At 56.1% G+C, this 23,402-nt stretch overlaps 1 protein-coding gene across 3 annotated transcripts in view; it reads right to left on the bottom strand.

Annotated features, from left to right (window-relative positions):
• CABIN1 (calcineurin binding protein 1) overlaps positions 1 to 23,402 on the bottom strand; it is a 155,907-nt gene that overhangs the window by 37,073 nt on the left and 95,432 nt on the right. For all 3 annotated transcript variants that reach the window (XM_034989237.1, XM_034989239.1, XM_034989238.1), the window contains exon 29: positions 9,751 to 9,864. In XM_034989237.1, the coding sequence (XP_034845128.1) occupies positions 9,751 to 9,864 (114 nt within the window). The remainder of the gene's footprint in view (positions 1 to 9,750; positions 9,865 to 23,402) is intronic.

Raw genomic sequence — 23,402 nt, 5'->3', positions numbered from 1 at the left:
GAAGCAGGTCGGCAGCGCTGCGGGTCCTGCCCTGGTCTGGCCCCTCCAGTACATCGTGAGGGCAAGCGTGATGTCTTGAAGATCCCCCTCCTAGCCCCTCTGCCCTACAAGGAGGTCCACACTCCGTACCTGGCCCAGCCAGTGCTTCTGCAGGCACACGGCACCCGCCTGATGCCCACACCGGCTCGCACCTCCCTCCGCTCAGAAGCCCGCCGAGCAGGCACCTCCTCAATGTCCCCTCCTCTGCCTTTCTCCCACTGTCAGCTCCCCCTCCGATTCTGGGGTCTCAGCCCTAGGAAGGGTCGGGGTTTATTCAGGCCTGAGGGTCTCAAAGAGCACGTGTACAAAAATGACTGCAGTGGTGGGGCTCAGGCAGGTCCTGACACTTGCTGGAGGAGATCAGCCTAGGGCAGGGTTGGGGTGGGGGGAGTGTCCAGAGGAGGTGGGGTAAGCTTCGGAAGGCTGGGCTGGGCGGCGAGCCCATGTATGGAAAAGACCGTGAGGGGACCACAGAGGGAAGACCCTACTGCAAAATGGCCCTCAACCAGTATGTTTTCAGAGGCTGAAGAAGGCACTGAAGCCACAGGCCTGCAGGCAGGAGGGACAATGACAGCCAGGCGAGGTTCCAAAAGGGAGGCCAAAGGGTGGCAGGACTTACTTACATTTGGCTTAAACAAACCCACCCCTGTCCCCACCTCCTCACGATCCTTCCCCGTCTAGCCAGTCCTACCCAAAACCCACCGTGAGCTCTGGGCTCCCACAGCTTTTGTTCACCAGCTCACCTCCCCCAGGGACCTGGGCACCCCTCAAGAGGGGGCCTCTCTAATGGCTTGAAGGAAGACAAAATGGGCCATAAGGTGACAAAGAGCCGTGCAGAGAGTGCCTCAACCACGAGGAGGCCTCAGAGCAAGGGAGGGGCAAAGGACTCCACCCCCGAAGGAGGGGGCAGACGCACAGGACACAGTCCGCCACAGCCCACACCAGACATCACTAATGGAGCAGACAGAGCCTGGATGTGGCCACTGATTTCCCAACACAGCAGCTAAAGGAGCCGGTCATGGAGTAGGACAGACCTGGATTTGGACTCCAGCCTCATTACTTGCTAGCTGTGTGATCCTGGCTCACTCCCTTGGCTTCTGCACACTGTTCGAAGGGGGACAGATGGAACCGATCTCTGCAGGGTCCCCCCACCTCTGCTGCAGAAGCACACCCCACAAACGCCCCTTCAGTGCCATTCTCTCCCATTACCCGGAGCAAGCACATCAGCCAGGGAGTGGCCTTTGAACAGGGCCTGAAAATAGGGTCACAAGCTCTGCTGTCCAACAGGGGAAGGCAGGTCAGCCTTGGTGGGCAGAGGACAGAAAAGGGCTTTTGATTTTGACAGCCTACGGTACCTGCTGGTGTCAACTTCCCCATCTGTACAATGGGGATAATAATAGCATCTAAGCCACTCACACATGCTGTGGAGGATCAAAGGCGGCACCCCAAATGAAGCCCCCAGTGAGTGCCTGTAAATGGGGCCAGTCTTGCCGTTGCTGCCGTGGGCCCAGCTGGGTACAGATGCTCTGGGCCTGTGGCAACCATGGCAGCCTCCGCTGTTATTGTGCTCTGCCTCAGGAGCCCCAGCCCCTGGGTGGAGCCAGGCAGGGACTGTCTACCATAGACAGGTGGCGCAACCCCATCGTGCCCACACAGGCCCGGTGCCCACGCCAGCCGACAATGCAGTCCTAGCCTCTACCATGGCCCAGCTACTTACTCCAGCCTCCATCTGGAATCGCAGCCCCACCTGCTAGGGCAGGGCTAGATGCCCCTGTTCCCCTGCCCAGAGCCACACCATCCTCCCTACCCAGCCAATGAACCATGCAGGCAACATTCCTGCTTGGGAGCAGCTGGGCTGATCCCAGTGTAGGAGCCAACCTGTCCCTGGCTTTCTGCTCTCCTTCCCTCATGTGCAACTGTGGGCTACCACCCACGGGCTTCAGCACCAGACAGAGTGAGGTTCACATTCGTCCTCCAACATGGACTGGTCGTGGGACCTCAGCCAAGGCACTTTACCTCCTGGCACCTCCATGAAATGGGCCTGTGGACACTGGACCTCCCTGACAACGTAGCTGGCCAGGGTCTGGCACACAGCAGGCTTAACAACGGGGCAACACATTCCTTGAGGTGTGGCACAGGGACAAGCAGAGGTGGAACCGAAACTGGTCACAACCGGTCCTGAGAGCAGCAAAGGTGACATGGGTGGACTGATTTCAGGAAAGGTGTGGGTTTGCTGCCAACCGGGGGCTTCCTATTCCGACATTCCCTGGCCCTGACCGGAGAGGGTGGGTGGGACTCTGCACTGGAGCGCCCCACGGGCTGGAACACCACATGCCGATGCTCCTGGGGCTTGTTTACTGCCGGGAGGCAGGACAGATCTGCTGCTGTCAGGAGCCATAGAGGGTATAATTAACTGGGGAAACCAACACCTCATCCCTGGGTCGTGCCTTGGTCTTCCCTGATGTCTGCCTGTTGCAAAAGGCCCCAAACTTGGGGCTGGCATCCGGGGGTGGGTGTCAGTGACTCAGCTCCAGGGGTAGGTGCAAGTGAGGCAAGGGCTGCCCACAGGCCCACCAGGCACCGTGCCTCTCGGGAACTAGGAGGGGGCGGGTAGTGGGAAAGAAGGGCCAAGTCTAGCCCTGCAGCAGGAGGCAGATGTCTTGGGCACAGACCCCAGGACCTGGCCAGGGCTCACCCAAGCCAGGATGATGCCTGCTGTCCCTCACTCTGGGGCTACTGGCTTCCCAGTTAACCCTGTCCCAGGGAACTCTCAAGGGCGGGGAGAATTCCTGCCAGGGGAATGTGCTGGGGGTGGGGGTGACAGAGACACTGTTCTAGATGAGGTCCCTGTTTGGGAGTGTGCCCGGTGTGCTGGGCTCCAGAGGCTGTGCCCTGCTTGGCACCACCGGCCTCCATTTGGACCCCCGGCTCCCTCCCGAGGGCCGGGGCACTGTCTCAGGGGCTGGGCTACCCGCCTCAGAGATGGGCCTGCTGTGCCTGCCCCTCCCTAATACCTGTCATCTGCTCACCGTGGAGGTGGAGGGGGACTCCCCCAAGATCACACAGCCAACTGGAGGCAAGTTAAGGGTAGAAGGGGTGTGACTGATTCTTGCCTAGAAAGATGGGGTGCCGGGGGTTTTAGAGGCCTTTTCTCCTTTCCCCCAGCTCTGGTGGGGTGGCTCTCCCCCGAGCTGGCTGCCCAGCCTGTGGGGGTCCTTCCTCTCACATCAGGGCCCTCAGTGAGCACATAGGCACCAGGGCTGGGGACCACACAACACAATCGCTTGAAGAACAAAGACGGCTCATGACAACTGTATCTCCCAACACTTAAAGCAACATGGACTCAGGACAAACAGAACCACAGAGCCCACGTGGTGGCTGCCAGGTAGCAGCACACGCCAGAGCCGGGGCAGACAGAGGCACTAGCCATGGGTATAGGAAGGGGCTCAGCCTTCCCAATCACCCCATAGATAGGCCAAAATGAAAGTCATCTGTGGTTCTGAGTGCCAGGAAGGGCGGAGAGGGGGCTGGTGAGAGGGAACCTGGACAGGATCCGCAGAACCACCTGGCTTCCGACGTGTGGAGGCACTGGTTTTGGAGGGCCTGTGACCTTGTCCTGGAGACCTGCACAGTGAGGAGGGAGACCAGGGAAGGCCATGTTTTTGTACCAGTGGAGAACTGGAAGCTAATGCTCCCCTGGGCAGAGGGCAGGTAGATAAGCTGGAGGACAGACAGCAGAGCACTATGCAGCACTGACAAGGAGTACGCACGACCTGCATCCACAGGCACCAAAGGCCAAGCCAGGCCTTGCAGAAAGGGGCCTGCATGGTGGGCAGACAGCTCCGCATTTCAGACTGCCCCACTTGAGCCAGGGCAGGGCCTGCGCGTCTGGAGGGCCCCAGCCCTGTGAGAGATGGGGCTCCCACCACTGGCTCTAGCCACGCCCCTTCTGGTACCAGCACTGCCCTCCTGCGGCACCACTGGGATCCACAGAAGAGCCCCAAAGCCCCACGCAGGCTGACTCCTGATCCCAAGGGTGAATTGTGTGATGTGCCAAGCCCGTGCTGGGCGAGGGCTTCCATCCGCCTATTGTGACCACCCTGCCAACAGGCAGCCCCGTGCCCAATGCGGGGCCTGGGAGGGGGTGGAGTGGCCAGGAGCCAAGCCTACCTAAGTCCAAAGTCTGTTGCTCTACTCAGTGGCCCGGAGCCTGGGGACCTGCCCTGGGTGCTACTGGCCACGGGCTGCTCGCCTGGGCCTCAGGCAGACCCCCACATGGGGCAGGAGTGGCTATGGGGGCGCCGTGGCAGGGCAGCCAAGTCCCAGCCAGGCAGCACCTCCCCTCCACTCCCTCCAACTCGAGCCGCAGCTGTTGCCCACCCCACGCAGTCTCGGACGCAGGAAGCCGTGCTAGTTGGGCCCTCAGCTCCCTTTGCTTCTTTCACAGGGGCTGGAAACTGGGTTGAAACAAGAAAAAACCCTGCCTGCTAAAATAAGCAAACATTTTGGGAAAGGAAGGAGAGCCATCTCTGGCTTGGTTACTATGGGAACATTTCTGAAGCAACTCTAAGAGGGAGAGAAGTTCGCTCTGGACAGAGCAGCCCAGCTCCAGCCTGTGCCTGGGCCCACCTGCCCAGAAGTACACACACCAGTACAGGAAGCTGTAAAAGCTTCTGGGCACTCGGAAGACAAGCCCTCAGCCTCCACCGTGTGCTTGGAGCCTGCTTTCCTGGCCCCCTCTGCCCAGAGAGGGACAGCCCCCTGCTCCTCCCTCCCCCGTAGCCCACTCAGGGCTGGGCACTGGCTCAGGAGGGTTCATATGACCCCAGGCCCAATCCCCACCTCACAGCCTCAGCCCCAGGCCTCCCTGTCTTCCCTGCTCCCTGTTCTGCACAGTTGGCCTGAGGAGCCACGTCTGAATCACACAGCCACACGCCTCCGCCAGTCCCGCCCGATGCTGTGAAGAAACAGGCACCGGGGCCCAGGCCAGGCCCTGCTGGGGCAGGGAGGGCCGCAGGACCTCAACCAACAACGTCCAACAACCCTGGCTCTGTTTTGGCAAAGACCAGACTGTTCTGCCCGGTGGGAGAGGACTGAGGTAATGGGGCCCTCAGCCGGGGCCCGGGCCTGCTCTGGAGCACGAGCCACAGCCCAGGAGCTCCAACCTGCTCGGCACACAGCCCGCAAGCAGGGATTTTCCACGGCGGAGGAAGGGGGTGGGCTGGGAACTGTTCCCTCGCAGCCAAGTTATGGAACAGTGGGACTGGAGATGTGCCAAGTTCATTCCTCTCTCCCTCACATGCTCATCCAACCGCACTGCTGTGCCCTGCTACACGCCACGTCTACGCTGCGCGGGGCCCCAGCCAGCTGTGCAGCAGGCCCGCTAAGCCCCATGTGCAAGAGCTCCCGTGAGGAGGGCTGCCATCAAAGCCCCAGGTCACACTCACCCGCCCTTCAGCATCCCTCTGTCTGGCTCTTCACCCGCCCCATGAAGACTCAGCCAGCACTGCCTCAGGCACGGCCCAGCCTTGAGGAGCTCCCCCTGAGGGTGCCTCTAACCTTGGCCTCCATCGCTTGGCCCTTTCCTGGCCGGGCGGCACCCGCCCTGCAGTGGGAACCCTGCCTCCAGCACACCCAAACTCAAGAGTTCCCCCAACTCTCCCACGTGCCCCATGGTGTCCTACAGAGGCCCTCCACGGAGGGACCCATGTGCAGGGCTCTACTGCAAGCCTGCAAGCATCCTGGGGCACGGGCACCACAGCAACCAGCACTGGCTGGACCCGGAGGATGCGCCTAGAGACCAGCTGTTAAGGGAAAAGGTACGAATGGAATCAGTCCATAAACAGTGAGCACCTCTCTGGGCCAGGCTGGGACAGCTAGGGCCTCAAAGAGGAACACGGCACAGAGACAGGCACAGGGAGGCCTGCTGCAGCCTCCTTGTGAGCACAAAGCCGGGCCCCACATATGTGCCCACTCAAGGAGACCGTGGCCCTCCCACGGCACAATACTGGGAGGCAGCTGAGTGAGACGGCCTGTGCCCTCACAGGGAAACTTCTCTCAGACTTAATGTCAGCAAAAAAAAAAAAAAAAAAAAAAAACCTCAAAAAACAACAAAAACAACCCCAGGTTGCTGAAAAGCTCGCGGGTGTGAGCACACACAATTTTGTACAGCTACACAACAAACTTGTCTGATTCTGTACACACACACCTAAGATAAGAGAACAGCCCAACCACGCACAGAAGCATCTCTGAGAAGGCCGTGGCGCCTGGGCCCCACTGTGTGTCAGGACTGTTTGCAGGGACAATGTGTGGCCCTATAAGACTCACACAATTTTCAGAAATTATCAATAACAGGAGGGTCCCCTAGCCCGGGCCCTTGAGGATGATGAGGGGGGCTGTCCAGACAGCCTCTTGGGTGGCATGGGTGGCCCAGGACAGTGGGGTTTTTGAGGGATGGCAGGTCAGGGTGCCTAGAGCCCCCACCCTCACCCCCGCTGTACCTCCTCACAAGGGCCAGCAGCCCCATGCCTTTGCCCCCACCCCAGGCTGAAGCAGTAAACCCCAATGCACAGCAGAAGGGAGAAGAGCCAGCCTGTTCCTCCCGACCTACAGCCCCAGTTGTCAGAGCCATGGCCCGATCCCAGCAGTCAGCTGAGGGGGCTCTAAATGCTCCTCTGTAAACGTGGCAGAAAACCATTTCCTCACACTTGGTCACACCTGCTAAACAAATTCCTGTACTGAGAGCACACAGGGTCAACACTCTCGGTGTGAGGCAGGGCTGGAGGAAGTGTCCACCCTGAGGGTCCTCCTGCAGCAATGGCAAGGATGGGGGGTGGAGGGGGCACTCAGCAAGGGCCATCCTGTCACAAGCAGCTGGGAGCACCTGTCCCTTGGGCACTTCACAAATAGGGGTGCAAGTGTCTGGCCTCCACCCCAGAGGTTAACATTTCGGGCCGGAGAAGCACGAGGAGCCCCAAGGCACCTCCAAAGAGAAGAGCCGAGAGAGCAGAGATGGCCAGGACTTGGGCTGGAGAGGGCCTGGGGGTGGTAAAAGCAGCAGGTCACTGGGAAGCATGGAGAAATAGCTGACACAGTGGAGCTAAAACCACCCACATCATCTAGTCCAGGCTGGGTGGCCTGTATCTGCAGGGGCTACTGGCTACGGGGAGGCGTTGCCCAGGTGCCAGGCTCACCCAGGCACTGCCACCTTCTCTCCCACAGGCACAGCCTGACTGTCCTTCTGCAGAACTCATTTTCTGGAAGGCCCCAGGAACCACAAGAGCTGCTATGGGGAGTGAGCCCAATGGGGAAGGGGCCTGGAGCACCCGGCTGCCAGCTCAGACGTGCCCTGGGTTTACAGGTATCTGAGGTGCTGGTCTCCTAAACTCTATCATTAGGAAGGGTAAGCACTCCACCTATGAGGAAGAGAGGGAGACTGGCTCTCTCCTTCCAACGTTACTGTATAGTCTTTGAGGGCAAATACCAACAATGGGAGAGGGAAGAGGGAGGGAAGCTGTATTCTTGAGCACCTACCATGAGCCAGATCCTGAATTAGGGTCATTATCCCATTATATAACTTGATCCCTACAATTACTCTTCAAGGCAGGTACTAACGGTAGCTAGCTCGTTTGATAAAGGAGCTCAGGGAAACTAGCTAGCTGCCTGGCTCTAACTTCAATTTAGAAACTGCAGAAAAAAAGGTTTGCACAACACTGACAGCCCATTTCATCAATATATAGAGTTCCTATAAATCAAAAAGAAAAAGATCAACAATCTAGTAAGAAAATTGACATGAGCAGAAATGGCACAGAAGAAGAAATTAAAACTGTTAGTGTGGGGCGCCTGGGTGGCTCAGTTGGTTAAAGCGACTGCCTTCAGCTCAGGTCATGATCCTGGAGTCCCTGGATCGAGTCCCACATTGGGCTCCCTGCTCGGCGGGGAGTCTGCCTCTCCCTCTGACCCTCCCCCCTCTCATGTGCTCTCCCTCATTCTCTCTCAAATAAATAAATAAAGTCTTCAAAAAAAAAAACAAAAACAAAAAACTGTTAGTGTGATATCACGGGCAATCCCACTAATAATAAATGAGACACAATAGCATTTTTCACCTACTGAAGAGCAAATATGTAACAGTTAAGTAAGACAGTGTAGAAGAGGTCTGAAAAAAATGAATCTGTGTTTGGGAATGTGGGCTGGATCTCTGGAGGGTACTATCTTCTAAAACTTGAAAGCACCACAAACCCTTTGACCAGGGAATTGTTTCTAGGAATTTATCCTATGAATGGATTTCCACATAGCAAAGATGTATACACAAAACACGGAAATAACAAGACTGGAAACCATCTAAATGCCCATCAATAGGTAGGGTATGGGGAGGTAAATTGTGGCAAATCCATATGTTGGGAATACTATGCAGCTATTAAAAAGACAGAACCAGTTCTTAAACACTCTCTAAGATATATTTTTAAGTGAAAAAGAAAAAAAACCAACAACAACAGAAGTCAGAAGCACTTGTACTTTGTCCTTTGTGTACATGTTTGTGCCCTGGCTTATAAACAGGCAGACACCCTCTGGAAGGATACACACAGGATGAGGAACAGTGGCTGCTGAGGGATGGTGGCTGCAGCCTGGGCATCTGCAAACCCTTTCTCTGCAAACCCTTGGTATTGTGTAGACTGGTTACAGGTTACATCTATTGCTTGTCTATAAAATACCCGGGGAGGGGAGTGCTGGCAGAGGCAGAGCTCCTAGGCTCCATGGCCCCTGCCTAGCCACTAGAAGGTCAGAGCCCAGGAGAGAAGAGCCATGGGACCCAGACCCCTTGGCGCCTGGCTGGCTCTCAGTGGGAAGGGCCCCACTGCCATGTGCCTCGAGAACCAGCCTTTGACACCCCCCTCCAGACCCAAGACCTGCTCTCCTCAGCTCCTGTCCAGGCCAACCCCACCCTTCAGTTTCCTGACAAGTAACAAGGCATCAGGGAAGACACCAAAGCTCAGAGGGTCTGGGTAACTTGCCAAAGACACCCAGCGGGAGCTGGCTGTGCTGGGAGGGGTGGATGAGGACTTGCTGGTGGAGTAGAGCGAGGAGCCAGCTATCTCTGTGCAGGACAGAGCAAATGAGGGAGGGATGGGCCTGGGTGGGGTGGCCAGGAAGGGTAGATGTGGGCTTTAGGGGGCCTCAGGGATGGAAAGCAGACAGGCCTTGGCGACAGGCCATGTCCTGGCCAAGAGGTGGGTCTCTACCCTATCCAGAATGTCAAGGCTGGAAGGGTACTGAAAGCCCAGCACTGGCCAAACTTGTTTTTTAAGCAGTAGACCCAGCTTCAGTCAGAATTTCCTAGGCACCCGAGACCACATGAGGGCACATGGCGCTGCTCCAGGAGAAGCAGACCATGAGCCTGGAAACCCTTTCACCACTTCCTGCTGGGGCCCCAGATTACCTGGGGCTCCAGAGAACACACTGAGCCCATCCATGCCTCTCCCCATAGACAGGTAAACCAGTGCCGAGAGGGGGCAGCGACTTGCAGAAGTGGCTCGGCAGGCACGGCCCCACTCCCGAGTCTGGCGCACTCTCGACTGCGCCACCCTGCCTGCCCTCTGAGGATGCCGCAAAGCTGTGGTCCTGGGAACGCCCGCCCAGGGGGGCCATTCGCACGCCTCTGGCGCAAAGCAGGGCAGCAAGCAGCCTCGGAAATCAACAAGGCAAAGTACTCACGTTGAAGAAATTGGTCTTGTTCCTCTCGCAGAAGAGCCCCTGTGCCGGCATGTGCTGCAGTTGTTGCCACGGGATACCGCTGCCTAGCAACACGTCGCGGGCCCACTGGAGGTTCTGGGGAAACAAGAAGTAGGTTGGAAGTGAGTGTGTGGGCAGCTCGCGGCGCCCACGGGGAAGGGAGGCAGTCCCCTCCTTCCCGGCTGCGTTGGCAGAGCGGCGATGAGCAGCGGCTCCTGCAGACACCGATCCCGCAGCTCCAGGGAGCTCTGGCTGCGGGCTTTGATCATCTGGCTGTGGGGTACATTTCCGGAACTGATTTCCTGCCTAGCATAGCTGACTTAGGAGAGTGTGGCCTCAGACTGCCCCAGAAGGGCACAGACAGGGACCCCTGGTCCGGACTGGCCTTGAAAAGCTGCTACATGGACCCAGTGCCCCGCCTTCTGTCAGGGGGACCCCCGCTGGCCCAAAGGGTCAGCCCTGACTTGTCAGGGTGTCAGCAGTATTCCTCACAGCTGGCGACACAGCCACCTTAGGCTTGGAAGAGCTGGTCCCTGTGGGATGCCAGGGGCCCAAGTGCTTGGGAAGGGATGGGGGTTCCACCCATAGTGCTCAGGCCAGTGCTCTCTGGGCAATGGTACCTCCTGTAATCCAGGCCCAGGGGCCCGGTAAGGTGGGAACAAGAGCCTGCTAGCCCTTGTGGGACTCCGGGGCAGCGAGAGAGGCTGGGTGTGGGCTTTTGGCTGCCTTGGCCTTCTCTGGGGCCTTCTCACTGACTCAGAGGGCAGCCCTTCCCCACCGGATGCCTGGCCTGCCACCTTCCCCTCTCAGGTCTTTCCCACAGAGGCTCCCACGCCAGGACCATCTCACCCCAGCACCTGGGACAGTGCTGTCTTACAAGGGAGAAGCCAGCAGGGGGCAGAGCTGGGACTGGAACCTGGACGGCCCAACATCAGACCCTCCTCTTTTCCACAGCACCCATCTCCCCTCTCAACCCCCAGCCAATCAGTACTCCTCCCCACCCCCATTCAGGCCCCCTCCTTGCCTCTCTCACCCCTGGTGCCAGGTCTTTATCACCTCGCGTCCCAATTGCTTAATGCCTTCTCACATCTTAGCCTGCAAGCCTGTCTCACCTGCTCCCACTGTACTCAGTATTGGTCAGGCTGAACTTATGAAACAGTCCCCCTAGTCACAACTTCTGGCAAAAGTGCAAGCTCCCTGGCTTGCTGGCTGGGGGCCCCTGCTGGCCTGCATCTGAGCCTCTGCTCCTACCTTGGCACAGAGGGACACGCCCCAGGGGCTGCTATAGGGGCTGAGGGCTGCTCTGCACCCAGCACCAGGCCAGACCCTGCAGCTGCAAGGGGGTGGGACACAGAACTGAGGATCCCTCTGGGATGGAGACAGGTAAAATTTCAAGCACACATCTCCTGGATGACACTCACAGCAGACAAAGCTAGCTCTTCCGTGGAAGCCCGAGGGAGAACATCATCTCCTGGGAGAAGCCTGGATGATTAAGCCTGGCAGCGACTCTAAGGCCATTTCCTATGGGGACAAGGCCTGGCTCTGAGAGTGGCTGAAGGCTGAGGCCCTGTAAAGTCAGGGCTGCCCTCGCCCAGCAGGGCTGCAGCCCAGGCTGGTCTAAGCAGGTTCAATGTGGGGCTGGGGGCTAGAGGGCCATGGGCAGCCCAGCGTATAGGAGAGCAGGGCCAATCCCAGCTGGACGAGAGGGCACATGCTGTCCACAGCCCTCTGCACAGCTGACCCCTCTAAGCCAGCACTCAGGAGGCTGGCTTTTTTGCTCAGAGCCCTCCTTGAGCCCAGACACCTGCTCAGATACATCTGACATGCTGAGATCAGGAGCAGACTGAGACTCCAATCAAAACAGCAAGGCAAGCCCAGAGTAGGAATCACACCAAGGGCCGTGTGGGGGCTGCTCTCACTAAGGCTCAGCGGCTGTCAGGAAGGGGCAGCCACAGCTACAGTCTCCTGAGACATTACTTCTCCAGGACTCTCAGGCCTTTCTAGGGCCTCAGGGACAGATGCCACAGCCATTCATGGTGAATGACAAGCTTCCTGAAAGCCAAGGCACCTCCTCTCTGCCCCCACATGGGGAAGGCAGAAACAGGCAGGGGGGAGGGGTTACCTAGGCAGCAACAGTCCCTGGCCCTCAGCCCGGGCCCTTGACCAGGAACACACGGGCCACTCTGCCCTATACATAGGAAGAAGAGTGAACTACTCAGTCCCAGCAGTGCCCAGCAGTCTGGCTCAGAGACCCTGCCTCCCAGACCAGTCCATTAAGAAGCCTCCTGAGGCTGGTTACAAGCCTGGCCTGATACTTCTGCCAGGGGAGGGAAGGTTGGCCATGGACAAACGGAGCGCAGAGCAGGGAAACAGGGTGGGTCAGGTGTGCTTCATTACAAGGAATAAGATCCAACTCAGATTAGTTCAAGCTGATCAGGGCTCTTCAGGGGCCCAGGACACGGGATCCAAATAGAAGATAAAGCCTCAGACCTCCAACAGGCAGGGCAACCACTCGGGGAGCCCAGGAGAGAAGCTCACAACCTTTATCAGTACTCTGCCATGATCCCTTGGCCTCAGTGCCACTTGGCTCAAAGTCTCTCCCAAGTGAGATGTGAGAGGCTGCCAGTCTAATCAGCCATGAAGGGGACCCTCACAGAAAGGAACATGAGACAGAAGACCGATACCTGCACTTCAAATATGACAGGTGAGCCCACCTGACCGTGACCACGGAGATAGGACACAAAGGAGACCCACCTCTGGTCCAGTGTATGTAGGTGAGTGAGGCTCCTAGGGGAGATGACACCTGAGCTATGGTCTGCCCCTAGAGCCATGACATGAAAGCCCCTTTCAGGGCTCCTTTGGGACTTAAGGGAAGTATCCAATTAGCAGCAGTTTGAGAAGGATGGGGAAATGAGATCTGAAGAAGCATCTCCATGGTGGCCATAATTTTCATAAGAACATCAAGAAAATAAAATACAACCAAGACTTCCATGTGGCTTGGGGACACATGAGAGAGAACGGCGCCAGGGCCAGGGTGGAGAGAGTGGGGGACCCTGCTTCCCTGAGCTAGGTGTCTCATTCCAGGCCCCAAGGCTGTGGGACAGGAACACACATCCCTGCAAGGCTTCTGTTTCTGCCATCACTCTGCAGCTTCTCCCATGACACCTGCACCAAGACGGCCCTTCCCACCTGAACAGTCAGGCAAGAAGGTGGAGGGCCAGGGAGGGAGGAGGCTGGGGGAGAGGTCCCAGCACTCGTGGAGACCTGAAAACCAGCCACTTGAGAAGAGTGCAGAAAACGCAGGCCTGCCAAACCCGATCAGGATTGTCAATTAGCCTCCTGCAGACTTGGCCCCTGAACACCAGCAGAAAGCAAGGCTCCTCAGCCGTCTCCCAGGCCCGCCAGAGATAGCCGATCGATGGCTAAGGCACAAAGCGTCCAGACGGCTCACAGGAGACCTTAGCTAATTTATGTCTGAGGCCCCGGATGGGAGCTGACAGGGACAAGGAAACCTGCCCGGAGAACTGACAAGTGCCAGGCTAGGGAGGGGAGGGGAGGGGAGGAGCAGGGGGAGCTGACCCACCACGGCACACCTGTACTGCAGACTCTGCCCTGCAGCTTCATGCTATGGGGAGCTGTGAGGCACGATGCCACCTGGGCCAAGCACAGCACATAACTCCTCATAACTCCTCATCCTATGTACTGCCAGTTTACAGAGGAAACCGAGGCTCAGAGAGGTCCAAGAGTCGGTCTGAGTCCCCCAAGCCAGGAAGTGGCAGAGCCAGACTTGCATTCCGGTCCAGACCCGAAGGACTCAAGGTTTGGGCTCTTACCCTGCACCCCCACCCCAGGGTCCCCCACTCTCTCCACCCTGGCCCTGGCGCTGTTCTCTCTCATGTGTCCCCAAGCCACATGGAAGTCTTGGTTGTATTTTATTTTCTTGATGTTCTTATGAAAATTATGGCCACCATGGAGATGCTTCTTCAGATCTCATTTCCCCACCCTTCTCAATCTGCCTGGGGTCATGCTATGTGCAGCTCCAAGGCTGCCCTGTCTCAGGCCTTGAGCAACCTGTCACCATGCCACTGGCCCGGAGCCTCAGTTTACCATCACCCCGGGAATGGGAGAAATACCACGGGGCCACTTGCCAGATAACAGCACCAATCTTCCTGGGATTCGTGGGACCCCTGAAGCTTGGTGCACAGACCCTCCTCTGACAGAGGGCAGAACACACTAAATGCCCAAACAGGGGGCAGATGGAGAGTGGAGTCCTGATGAGGGGGGGGGAGAAGAATCCCTAGAAGCACATGGCACCTCAATGTCCTCCACCGCCTGTAGCCTAGACACCCCTAACCTGCCATAAGGCAGAGGGACCCTCCTGATTCCTCTGCTTGAAGGCCTCAGCTCCTTCAGAGTGAGAGCCAGCTCCATATCTCAGTTTACCCGCACACACGCAGGCTCCTCTCCTTCCCTCCCCTCTCCCATCATGCGAGGCCCTGCAGCCATACCTGCCTCTGCCCCCACCTTTGTCCCTGCAGGTCTCTCTGCCTCGCGCCATCTCACCCCACTCCTACCTGCCCCCCAATACTGTCCCCACAGCCCCATGGCCACCTTAAACAGCCTCTTCTGCTGACCCTCAGATGGCTTTGTTGTCTGCTCCCTCTTGTGTGTCAGCCCTGTGAGGGCAGGGACACCATCTGACTTCTTCACCAATGGCCCCTCAGGGGCTAGACCAGTATGGGGCCCGCAGAAGGGATGCGACAGATATTTGGGAAGAGTGAAAGGAATGGGCAGGGTTTGAGCTTGCAGGACAGTCTGAGGGGCCGAGGCAGGAGAGTGCCAGCCGTACATGGTGGGCGTAGGGGGCCCAGGACTGGAGGCAGGAGTGCTGGGGCAGAGCCATCACCCTGTGCTCCTTTACCCAAGAAAGGTGTTGGGAAAGAGCTCATGTGCTGGTCAGGCTAGAACATGAAGTCCATCTTTCAAGACACCCTTCTCTATTCTTTCTTCAAAACAGTAATTCAGAAGCCCTAGGTTTGCCTGGCAGTTCTTCACAAGGGCACGCAGTGGTACACACTGAAGTTTTGTTGAAGGAATAAATGAATGAATGCCTGGTAGTCTTGGAGTCCTATGACTAACCTCTTGGGGCCTCAGTTGCCCACTTGGAGGGTGGGGGTGGCAGTGACCATCAGGCCACTCTTAGGGTCAGTTGAAGAATGCCAGAAATAGCAGATGGGAAGCAACTGTCTACAAATACACCAATTCCCCACCTGCACCTTGGGGAGAACATCCCTGCCCATGCAGCCCACCCCCCTGCCAAGCCGGGCCTTCCCACATCTTCTCCGAGGACCTGGCCTTGCCCCTGAACTTGGCAAAGTTTGCCACTGCTCCTCCTCCGCCCTCCCCACATGGACCTAAAAAGCCAGGCCTGAAGTGCACCCCCTGGCTGCTGGGTGGGTTTGACCAGCAGGAGATACCAGTGAGAGAGCAGAGCAGGGCAGGGACGAGAGCAGAGCATTTATCCCAAGTTCCCTCCGGTGCTGAGGGTTGGCCACCAAGGACTGAAAGCTCTGACAGGCAGCCTGCTGCAGAGGTGCCCGGGGCCCTGCACTACCCCTACCCTGTGGGTTCCTGATGTCCACCCAGGCCACTGTAAATCCCTCCTTCATTAAGGCTCTTCGGATTAGCGGTTGGATAGAGCCATCTGAGGCCTGAACTGACAAACGCCCTCACTCTCTACACAGCAGCCGAGTCTTTCACACACACGACCTTGAGGTAGCTTTAACCACACTTAGAATGATGCCCCACAGTTCCTTCCTGCCTCCCCAGGCCCTCATGAGCTCTGACCACATCTTTTCCCCCCTCTCCTCCCTGCCCAGCCAGTCACACAGGCTTCTGGCTGATTCTAGTCCTGCCAGGCCCATTCCTATCTCAAGGCACACATGTGGCCTGTGCTGTCCACCCAGAAGCCTCTCCTGGTATCACCTTGCCTAGTTCCCTCACCTGCTTCAGGTCTTTGCTCAGAGATGCCTTCCCAGACCTCCCTGCCTAAAGAGCCACACTCCCCCACTGCACCCCCTTACCAGCTTTATCTTTCTCCCAGACGCATCACTAACCGCCGCTAGGTGTGTTTCTACCCTCCATTCCCTCTGTGCGCACTCAAGGGGAGGAGCTTGGCTGTGCACACCACTGTATCCCGGCCCCTCAGGCAGGGCCTCGCACGTGACAATGTAGGAGACAGCTGCTGAATGAATGAACCTGCAGAGATGCACGGGCACCATGCTGGGGGGGCGGGGGAGGGCAGAGGACGACACTAAAATACAGGGGTTCGGCCATGTCGTGGTCTATGGGATGATGCGGTGGTGGTAGTTTCTTCCAAATTGGAATACGGTTTGTAATGGGTGCTGGCAGCAGAGTACTCAACCCATTCAAACTGCTGGGATCCATCTCTCTCCTCTTCCCTGAGAGAGAACAAGGAAGGCAGTGGGCCTTTATGGGGGCCATCTGTCCCCCCCCGGCCCCCAAAGGCACAGCAAAATCTTCAAGCCATGTTGCAGACAGACTTTGAAATGCATAATCGAGATTCTGAAGTTGAGAAAAATCTCGAGTTTCATTTTGCAAATCATACAAATAAAGCCTGCTAAGAACCTGGCTGGCCGGGCTGGGCAGCAGCCCAGGGCTTGTGCGTGGGGAGCCTGAGGCCCAGCATCGTTCTGTGTATGCAGAAAGGGAGCAGGGGCTGAAGGAATGGAGGGGAACGCCCTGCTCTGTGGCCGGCACGTCCCCGTCATGCCTGGTCCTGCCGTCTGGCACGAAACGCACAGCTTACCACCTGCTCCTGGGACACTCACTGTCTGCATGGTGGGGTGGCTGTGTCACAGCTTGAAGGCGCAATTCCTTCACACCCACCCAGCCCGACAGCGCATGGCTCTCCTTGTGGGCTCTCATTTAACCTGACTCTGCAGGGTCCAGATATGAATGGTGGCACAGGCAGGTGGGCAACTGCCCACAATGGATGGGGGAGGGGCAGGGGCTCACAGCCCAGCCGGCTAGCCCCTTGCCCAAGCATAAGCTGACCCTGAAGTCAAAGTTCAGCAGCTTCTCTGGAGATCACAGGCAGCAGCAGCACTGTCCGACTCTCCTGGCAGGAGGCAGCTTACCAAACAAATCCTAAACAGACACTGGGGCCTGGGCTCATCCCATACAGGTTCTGGGTCTGATTGGGCTGGAGCGGCCAGGCCGCTATCCCGCCATATGCCCCATCGACAGGGCCTTGCCATCTACCATGAGGGGGATGCACTGCAACAGTGCTCAGCCACGACGCCACGCAGCTGCCTCCAGGAGGACAGCGGGACAGGGATGGAGGCCTGAGCTGGTCTAGAGGACTGCTCACAGCGAGCGGCCTCTGCTCCCATCAGAGCAGCGTGCACATGGGGCTTGCAAGACAGGCTGCTCTCGTGTCATTGGTATGCATGTTTCCCAGCTGGGAAAGCGCTATTAACTCATTTTCCTCACAACAAAACCTAAACCTACCACGAAGGTGCCATTATTCCCACCTGACAAGTTAAGAAACCTGTCCATGGGACTGAAACTGGAAGCCGGCTGTCTAGCTGGCCGAGCCTGAATGAGGTTCTGGGAGCTGACACTTGGGAGAGGTGGCTCAGGTTCCAGCATGCACACCACCAAGGGGACAAGTGCTGGGAGGGGGACACACTCTAATCACAGGGTCTGGGGAAGGGCCAGGCCTATGATCAGGGCAGGCTGAATAGCCCCTTTCCCATCTCACAGCCCTTAGGCTCCTGACCATTCCTCACCTGGGTGTCACCTCTGGGTGACAACTTGGATGCTAACTGTCAGAGAACTGCTCCAGCTCAGAGGGGAAAGGCCACACAGCAAAAGGTGGGCTTCATCCCACAGAAGAGCCAGCAAGGCTCACGCCCACCCTGGAGGGTGGGAGGAAAACCTTTTGGTCAAGTGTAGGGCCAATGAAGGCCAAGCCTTGACCTGGGCAGTGCTGGGGCCAGATGAGCAGAGCCCCAGCCCAGGGCCCAGAAGCCAGCTGTGCGCCAAGCCCCAGGAAGGTGGCCTCTCCCACAGAACAGGCCCTTCTCCTTCCTTCCTCACTTTGGGTGCCACGCACCCCTGGCTCACTGCCTGCCTCCTGCCACACTGACCAGCAGCAGCCCAGTGACTGTGGACACTGCGCTCACAGGAGCCAGCAGGTCAGCCTTGCTTCTGCTAAAGCTCCAGCCTCCCCTTTCCTGGCTCAGCCTGACGTAGCCAGTCAGTAGCCATGTGGCTATAGCAGGAAGCCGGGCATCCACCCACCCGGCCAGGTGAAGGACTTGAGTTAGAAGGCTTCGGTCTCCCCGACCTGGAAAGGAGAGGCAAAGGAAACATCTGAGCCTCACGAGGTCCAGGCCCTGCCACATCCTCACCAAGGGGTTCGAGACAAGCTGCTGCCCCCTCCGAGCCTCGGTTTCCCGCTCACCGGGCTGGGCAGGGTGCTGTGCGAAACAACACCAAGGAGCTGGCCCAGGCCAGGCTACCTCAGTGCCGCACTGGAGTCTGCTTTCTTGACCTTTCTCTTATGACGTCAAGTGACCTGGGAGGACGAGCAAAAGCAAAGAATGGGAAGAACATTCTCCAAGTTGAGACCCAGCAATGAGCACAAAACAAAGTAAGTTTAAGAGAGGCAGTAACCTAAACAAGAGGCTCCCCGGAGGAAACTAGCTCTGGAAAGCACCACCAGTGTTCTGCCTAGAGGCCAGGTGCCCAACTCCCTTGCCCCCGCAGAACTGCCAGCGAGGCAGTGGCTGCTTATACACCCCCAGACCCCTAGGAGGAGAGGCTACAGTGTTTCATTCTAGCCAGACTGGCAGGTATGAAGTGGTATCTCAGTGTGATCTGGATTCCCATTTTCCCAATGGCTAATGGTGGTAAGCATCTTCTCCTGTGCTTATCGGCCATTTGTACATCTTCTTTGGAGAAATGTCTATTCAGATCCTTTGCCTACTTTTACGTTGGGTTGTCTTTTAATTATTGAGTTGTAAGAGGTTTTTTAAAATATATTCTAAATGCAAGTCCCTTACTACATATATGCATACCTCAGAGGTAGAGTGGATTCAGTTCGAGACCACCACAAGAGTGAATACCAAAATAAAATGAGTCAAATGAACCTTTTGGTTTACCAGTGCTTATGAAAGTTATGTTTATGCTATACTATAGTCTACTAAGTGTGCAATAGCATTATGTTTAAAAAACAATGTATATACCTTAATTTAAAAATACTTTATTGCTAAAAACTGTTCACCATGATCTGAGCTTTCAGCAAGTCATAATGACTGATCATAGATCACTATAATAATAATGAAAAAGTTTGAAATATTGTGAGAATTACCAAACTGTGACATAGAGACACAAAGTGACCAAATGCTGTTGGCGCTGAAAGACTTGCCCAACACCGGGTTGCAGCAAAGCTTTGATTTGTAAAAAAAACATAGTATCTGCAAGTTGTAACCAAGTGAAGCACAGTAAAACACGGTGTGCCTGCCTGCACGTGATCTGTAAATATTTCTCCTTTTGTGTGGACCATCTTTTCATTTCAATAATGTCTTTTGAAGCACTTCACCTGGAAAGTAGAGGCAAAGGAAACATCTGAGCCCCAGGAGGTCCAGGCGCTGCCACATCCTCACCAAGGGGTTCGAGACAAGCTGCTGTCCCCTCTGAGCCTCGGTTTCCCGCTCACTCGGCTGGGCAGGGTGCTATGTGAAACAACACCGAGGAGCTGGCCCAGGCCAGCTTTTAAATTTTGATGGGGTCCGGTTTATTATTATTATTCATTTATTTTTATCACCTGTGCTTTTGGGTGTCCTATCTGAGAAACCACTGCCTGGTCAAACCACATCTATGGTCAAAAATCAGTTGATCATAGATATATGCCTTTGTTTCTGCGCTCCCAGTTCTATTTTGTTATCTATACATCTACCCCTAGGCTAATACCAACCAAACTGTTTATTTTCAGCTGTGGTACAAAACACATAAAAATTTACCATCTTACCCATTTTTAAGTGTACAGTTCAGTAGTGTTAAGTATATTCACACTGTTGTGCAACAGACCCCTAGAACTTTTTCATTTTATGAAACGAATTTACTGAAATTCTATACTGATTAAATAACTCCCATTCTCTCCCCCAGCCCCTAGCAAGCACCATTCCACTTTCTGTCTCTCTGATTTTGATTACTTTAGATCCCTCATGTAAGTGGAATCATAGGGTGTTTGATTTTTTTTTTTTTTTTTTTTTTTGGTGCCTGGCTTATTTCACTGAGCATAATGTCCTCAAGGCTCATCCACGTTGTAGTACATGTCAGAATTTCCTTCCTTTTAAAGCTGAATAGTATTCCACGGTTTTGATTACTGTAGATCTGCAGTAAATTTTGAAATTGGGAAATAGGAGTCCTCTAAGTTTGTTCTTTTTCAAGACTATCTGGCTCTAGGAACCATCTTATAACCCACTCTGTCCTAGACCCCTTGCAGCAGGTGGTGCTGAAGTTCCCCAGCTGAGCCACAGGCAGTGGGTGGCAGGAACTGGGATAGGGGTGCCCATGCCTCAGCCTTCTTTCTGGATCTCATTAGTGAATTTCAGAAGCCTCATGATAAAAGGCCCCAATGCCATGTGGCCTCTCTCCTGGGCCACTCACATGGACTCCAAGAAACAGTTTTTTTCTGAGCACAGACTGAAAGTCTAGGGCTCAAAATCCTGGTGGAGACTGTAATCTTGGAGATTGTAAGTGATGTAATAGCTACACTTAGGGCCCTTATGGCCAACAGCATGTGTGATCTTCCCTAAGGTGTGGAGAGCATTAGGGAGCCCTGCTTCCTCAGGTGCCCCTGGCCCTCGATGTAGGCTAGCAGGAGGCCTGCCTTGGGCGGCCCAGGGGGGGTCAGCCTGTGTGCAGCAAAGCCAACCTTGGGCAGAAGCGCAGCCTTAGGCAGGCATCAGAAGACCTAGTAGAGGGGCTAGGAGCCATGGGAGATGCTGACACTGAGGAAATGGACTCTGGGGTCCTGGTGAGAAGCTCAATGGGAAGGCCCCCAACCCCTCACCTCATTGTTACAATAATCCTGTGCGAATACCACAAGAGAAGAGTCGTGTTACCCCTTCCCCCGCCAGCTGGGATCTGAACCCAGGTGAGCCCACGTTCAGAGCCCACATTCCCTCTCCCTCCCCCAGAATTCCTGCGGCCAAGAGCTAAGCAAGTGGTTCCCTGCACCCTGAGGGTAGTTTCTCTGTAGAGGCCTGGGGGTGGGGAAGCTTATGGAACAGAGCTTTAGCTGGGGAAACGTGAAAGACCCGAAGGATCTGGAGCAACATGCACAGCCCCTGGGGCCTCTCTGAAGGCAGGGATGATGGATGTTCCAGCCAGGTGGCCACTGAGCCATGAGATGGCAACAGGAAAATGCTACTGCCAAGCCCACAGGCAGATTTTATGAAGAAATGTGCTGCTGTTAAATATACATAGCGGGAAGTGTCTGTTACCAACAGCTGTGTTTGGAAGGCAGTCACTGCTTGTCAGCTAATGGTGCCACATGAGTCACTGAGAGCACTGGTTGTGTCCCCCATATCTGGGGACAAACTGACACCCGGGCCTGGGCAGAAGCATGCCCAGCCCCCAGGACAATGGCATGCCCCAGACAAGGTCAGCCTTAACTCAGGCTCTCAGTGCAGCGAGGTGTTAACGACCTGCCCTTCAAGTTGGGGTGACACCTGCTGCTCAGCGAAGGTCTCTGAGTCAAGTAGGCAAAGGAGCCAGCGGAGCCCCCGGGCTGCACCAGGGCCTAGGGTGTGGCGACCTGGAGCTCCGGAGGCACACCTGGCACCTACACAACTGCCATGTAAGGGGGGGGTCTCTCTCAGAATCACGACCAGCATTCCCTCTCAGAAAGCCAAGGAGCCAGCCTGGGAACGCAGCTAACAGAAAAGCCAGCAGAAACAGAGTGTGATGGCTGTGGGAAGGTTTTCCGGGAAGGAAGAAAAGGTAGCCTCCGTCCCCACGACCAGGGGTGGCTGGATCAGCTGGGGTCCACCCACCCCACAGGCCATCCGAGGGTGACCAAGATGACCTGGGGGACATTCACAGAAATGGCAACAAAATGGCAAACTGAGCACAGATGCTCTAATGGCGGGGGGAGCAAAGGAGCAACTGGGCCAGGGTGAGGCTACCTGAGCCCATGCCAGGCTGTCCCTCTCCTCTGTGTGACCCTAAGCCAGGTATGCAGATGTGAAGTAGAGAGAGAACAAGACCCCCACCTCCTGGACCTGAAGTATCTGAGAGCTTCAAAAGTGACAGTCAACGGCGTGTGTGTATGAGAACTGGAAAAAATACACATATAAAATAGCTTTTGTTTTAGGGTGGTAGAACTGTGGATATCCCCTAATTTTTAATTTTGACATAGATACTATTTTTCACTTTTAAAAAACTCATCCAGCAAGGGGACAGGCAGGGAAAACGACAGCCTTTGCTTCGCACCAGGTGGGGCCCTTTACATGCATCGGCTCCTTTGAGCTCAAAGCCATTTAATGCGGAGGCTGCAGCTGGGTGCTGGGGGCTCTGTGGGGCCTGCATTGCAACTCAACTCTCCCTCCACCCAACCCTGCATCTTCCCCTCCTTTCCATTGCGGCTGATCCCTAAGAGGCATCTTGTACCCCAAATTCTGTCAAAGCATCTGCCGCAGTGTGGGGAAGGTTTGGGCTCAGCACAGGAAGCTCCAAGTCCTGCTAAGAGCTGACCACAGCTGGGGGGAGCATCTGAAGAAGGGAACACCAAAGGCGGTGGAGATCCAGATGATGGATGCTAGTGTCCCTTCCAACCAAGACTCATAAGAGTTCCCGCACTGAACTCTGCTGCTCTCAAAGGAGGGAAGAAGGAAAGTTCCCAGAGCAGTACTGGAACATGGTGGGGGGCAGGGGCAGTGTCAGCCATTGGGCCCCCGAAGACTGCTGCAGAGGGGGTTTCATTAAAACCCAGGTCTACCTGGATTCTGAAGGCCCAGGGCACCAGAGGTAAGGTCCACTGCAAAATGTAGGCTGGGCAGTGAGGGAACTAGGCTCAGGGGGTTCAGCGGCAGCCAGGAGAGCCAGACGCCCTGAAGCAGAGACAAAGCCCAGAACGAGATCCCCTCGTTCCCCAGGCCTACCAACACCACTGCTCTGACAGAAATCAACCAAACTACGTGAGCATGTTGGGCAGTCATGACTGTGACAGGGCACCTACCTGTGCCTAGTCCCCAACAGAATTTTGTCAAGTAACAACTTCCTGTCATGTAACCAGCGCCAAGCCAGCAGCCATCCCTCCAGCCAACTGCCCTTCCTGGGTCTTGAGGTCCCACAGAGGCTGGTGAGGAGGGGTCAGCGGGGAGTGCGGGGGGAGCCTCTGGGAGGAAGAAGTTTCTGAGCCTGGACCTTACTGAATAGGGGAGCCAGACAAAATTATAGACTACAGCCAGACTCCAAGGGCTGCCCCTGCCCCGCCACCCTGGCCCTCTCTGGCCCTCGCCCACACCAGTTTGGCTCAGCCAGCACGGCCACACGCCCAGGCAATTTGCCTGATCGGGGCTCTCTCCCTGTCCTCC

Source organism: Mirounga leonina, unplaced genomic scaffold (genome assembly GCF_011800145.1).
Source record: "Mirounga leonina isolate KUSES-001 unplaced genomic scaffold, KU_Mleo_1.0 Mir_481, whole genome shotgun sequence".
In the NCBI taxonomy this organism is placed as follows: Eukaryota; Metazoa; Chordata; class Mammalia; order Carnivora; family Phocidae; genus Mirounga; species Mirounga leonina.
The sequence above is the reverse complement of the archived record's forward strand: the minus strand, read 5'-3'. Positions and strand labels throughout refer to the sequence as shown.